Consider the following 4536-nt stretch of genomic DNA (forward strand, 5'->3'; position numbering starts at 1 on the left):
TCTGGCACAATCATTGATTTAGCTGATTGTAGCTCTACGGATCACTGAGTAAGAACCAAGCCGAAGTGTAAATGAAATGGACATATAACTTCTCAAGTGAAATGCATATGTATTGAGGGTTAAGCTTAACCACACAATATCTTTATTAATGTTTACATCCTGGCTGTCTGCTTAATATCATAAATATACTTCAATCCACCGCGTAACCACAGAGCTAAATGTTGTTGTGGCAACTTTTACGCCCTCTTAAAAATAGCCTATATAGGTCAAGTTTACAGTAATCATTATCTATTGATGGTTCGGACATCGTTACATTTTATACAAGACCAAATATCTTAATAATTATGTTGGTATTTTAGCAGCCGCTATGTACTCAACTTCAAGAAGAAAGCTCATTGTGTCGGCTATTTGCACGATCGTCGCTGGAACATGCTTTTACGTAAGTGTATGCTGTTGTAGGCCCAGGAACCTTAACAATTTTGTTCAGACGTTGAGTTTCAAAAATTGTTGCTATGAAATTATATGCCTAACAGTTATCTGACAACCTGGCGTTCGCACCGCTTGAACATTGTCATTATTCTTGGAATGGAAATAGTGTCTTTCTAATTATTCGAAATGAGTATGGATATGTATCAATTTGTCTTTCTTGACTTCCATTACTGAAATTGATATCTGAAAGTAAACTATACCCCAAAATAATAGAAATATATTTAAAACAAATTACAGTAATAAGATATATAAAATAATGGCCGGCCTAGAACGCATATTGCGTAGACCTGTATGTGCTGAACATAAAGGTGTACGGTAAGAATGGCCCCGGAAAAAATGGCCCCGGAAAAAATGGCCCTGGAAAAAATGGCCCCAATAATAAATTTCTGAATTATAACTGATTTTCTTGAGTCATTATATGCATTTTTTTATCTTAACTAACTTAGTTTTTAAAAGGAATCTCCCCAATAATCAAATTAGTATGAACATCAAATTATTATTTTTTTTTTTTAAAGAAAAAGAGAGTTCTACAATCATAATTATATGGTTTAGATGGGGTTTGCAGTGTGTTTAGAGGCTTGTGGTGTATTTGCAAGTATTTTTTCATAAAAAAATCTAAATTTTAACCAAAAAATAGTTACAAATGTATTTAATTTTCTTATTGATATACTAAGTCAGTCAATCACAATTAAATTGTTTGATTTTTTACAGTGTGTTTTGGGAGGTTTGTGGGATTTAGCAATACCACTTAATCCTACCATAATCACCCTACCCTCACAATCACACGCCATTTTAATTCTTAGCATAATTGCCATACGTAACTATACATAATTCTAAGCCAGTAGTAGGCACTTGGATTTAGTTAGTGATGAGTAAAAACCAAGTATGCAACTAAATCAATTGCTTAAATAAATGTATTCCTAATTATTCAGTTTACTAAAAGCAATACTTCTTTGAATAAACTCTAAGCAGACAATTTATTGCTAAGTTTGCGAGAAAGTAAGCCTCTCCCTTTTCCCATACATGAACTTGTAATTCAAACACACAATTGATCCACATCCATTAACTACTGTTTATTTGCATTGTTTATAACATGTAAAGTTAATTCATTTGTGGTTATCTATGAGTTGCATATTTTGGTAGTTGAAGTACTGTATACTGTATGTCATTCCTCTACTTTGTTAGTGAAATAACGTTTTTAAAACTTTTATTTCTACTATCAAAAAATGTTATTAAATGGCCATTGTTTTTCGATTATCTCTCAGAACATTATTTGCATCTGCTGTAATTGTTAAAAAAAAAAAAGCTTTTCAAGACATAAAAAAAAATCACATATTGATCTCAGTTCAAAGGAAAAATAAAACTTATTTCTAAATTTACAATTTTCACCTATAAACAAAAGAGTGGGTTCTTTTTCAAACAAATACATCCTGCCTAATATTGTGTGTTTAGATTAGATCTTTTGCTTTAACTTTGGAAACTGAGATCATTTTAGATACTATTTCTGTATAAACTAATTTTTTTTTATATTACTGTAAACCTAATGGGTTTTGATAAATTTACTCTGCACTACGGAATTTCCAATAAAAAAATAAATTAAAAAGACCATAGATTAAAAATAAGTAAGGCGTAACATATTTTTAATCTATGTTAAAGCATAACTATTTTTACATAATGAAATTTAGTAAATCAAATTATTATTTGTGGCTTTTATTTATTAAATCAATTAAGAACATAATCTCAAAACAACATTTAATGACAAGATAGATCGACGTTTCGGGTCCATCATGGAACCACTCTCAAGATCAAGTAAATTGAAAATACTAAAAACAGAAATACCAAGAAGTGACAGGAAGTAAGTAATTAATTTACATATCAATAGGGCCTACTGACTGAATCAGTTTGTTTGTTAAGTGTAGGTTTTTATGTTGATTTATTAATTAAATTTTTGCTACAGGTTTTTTTTACAGCATTTATTTTTTTTTTTTTCTTGAATTTTATAATTGAGAGCCATTTTTTATTTCCTGATTCAGTTCTTGCTTATACAGTATTTAAATATTTAAAGATTAAAAAAATATATATATAATTTCTATTACCAAATTTTTCATTGGGGCCATTTTTACCTACCTGTCATATGGGGTCATTTTTTCCGGGGCCATTTTTACCGGGGCCATTCTTACCTACATTCGAACATAAACGTGAAAACCAAACAGACCAAGAAAGTATTACTTAATCTAACCCTACAGACAAGAAACCTACAGTACTCCTAATATTCAACGATATTCGAACGATTCGATGAATACATTTTCAATAAAGTAAAGACAAAAATGCAACCCCTAGGTCATGTGCACTAAAAACTTTATGGGATAACGGCTTGCAGATGTTTAAAAAAATATGAGCAAGCTATAAAAGGTGCGAAAAATTGAACATATGCGTAAAAACAGATTTATGTACCGCCTAATTTTGTTCTCTTTGTTCTGTTCATTGTGATTCGTCAATAGGTTTGAACTTCCTTGTCTAGACGTTTATTTGAGGACATGGGTTTGCATTGTGATCTTAGGGTTTAAAATATGCGTAATTATAATAAGAATACTATTTACACGACGACGTGGCTGATCATTAATATTAACTCCGTATTGACCTACCAACGGCAGTCGTTCGAATAGTGTTGTCGCCATTTTAGAAAGTTCCTTTGTGCATAGCGTGTTTGCTGAGAAATTAAATCCTTTATTGTCTGGTCTTTTGTGAAAAATAAAAGGGAGTTTTTATTATAACAACTCCCTGAAAATACAATGCCGTTTGTAATCGGCTGCATTGTTAAGGAGGACTTGTGCCGGTGAAAGAAAGACTGGTTTGGATGTACGCCAAGTGTCGATATTACGTTGGCCGAATTTTATAATGAGTTTAGCGACGGGAAATTCGACAATAGGCCTTTTTCACGAATCGGAGACATCTTGAAGTGATGACAAACATTGTTTGTGAATCAGCGGTGCGTAACCAACAGAAATAAGATATTGCTTTTGGGCTGATTTTCATGGGTGAAGTGCAATTTTTGACAACAGAGATAATTATTTCCTTACAAAGATACAAGGAAGAGCTGGGGAAATCCTACCAACAGATTTTTTAACCTTGGGTAAAAGACAGATGATAGATTTTGACAAATCCCAGTTGCTAAAAAGAGGACTGAAATTAAGCTGACAAATATAGTGAGTAAGGAATTTAAAATAATATGATATGCTCATTTACTTCGGCAAGAAACAAATTGAAGTCGACCTCTCACATATAAAATAACAAACCTCTCTTTAATTTATGGCTTAGGCCTATTTAAACAAAAAACAAAAACAAAAAAACATAGATTCATGTCAAGACTGGAGTAGATGAATTCGCGTTTTACCCACCCTAGTCTTGACTTGAATCTATTGTTTTATGATCACCTGTCTTGTGAATTTGAGAAAGGTTTATTGAACAAAACTTTTGTTTTACCTCTTCATTACACTCAATGTCACTTCCATCATCAAACACAAGTTCTTGTTATAATCGGGTTTGAGGCATAAATACAATGTAATCCGTTGGTCCCTTTGTAAGAAAAATATCTTCTCACTACTTGGCAAAAATTGCACTTCACTTCTGTCAGGGTACAATAAAGTAAAAACATCTGGGAAGCTGATAAGGTCTTTGTTAAATTTGATCATTTTTTCGGCCCCCTTCCAAGGGAAGGAATGATCTCAGACACTTTTCAGCACACCATTACGAAGCTTTAAAAAGACCGATCTGTATGGTGACCTCGTGGTTTTTCTCTATTTTCGTTGATACGGCTTTCTTGGTGAATCTAGTGCTTCTCTCCTTTTCTTTCCTATCTCTGAAAGCCTCAAATGAGAGACCAGCAAGCTTATGCCTACTTGATGATGAACTTTCATTTGGACTTGGCCGTTTTCGTGTATTAATATTAGAAGTTGAGTCCTCCATTAAAGATTCACCACAAGAATGGCAAAATTTTCTAAATTCTGAACTTTTTGTTGGGTGTCTATAAAACGAAGACCGAAAACC

At 32.4% G+C, this 4536-nt stretch overlaps 1 protein-coding gene across 1 annotated transcript in view; it reads left to right on the forward strand.

Annotated features, from left to right (window-relative positions):
• The first annotated feature begins 289 nt into the window (after positions 1 to 289).
• The window catches only part of LOC117105704 (NXPE family member 3-like), a 9665-nt gene continuing 5418 nt past the window's right edge, over positions 290 to 4536 (forward strand). The window contains exon 1 of the mRNA XM_033246938.1: positions 290 to 439. Coding sequence (XP_033102829.1) covers positions 368 to 439 — 72 coding nt within the window. The 5' untranslated portion in view covers positions 290 to 367. The remainder of the gene's footprint in view (positions 440 to 4536) is intronic.

Source organism: Anneissia japonica, unplaced genomic scaffold (assembly GCF_011630105.1).
Source record: "Anneissia japonica isolate Jap-2015-1 unplaced genomic scaffold, ASM1163010v1 scaffold287754_len4335492_cov202, whole genome shotgun sequence".
NCBI lineage: Eukaryota > Metazoa > Echinodermata > Crinoidea > Comatulida > Comatulidae > Anneissia > Anneissia japonica.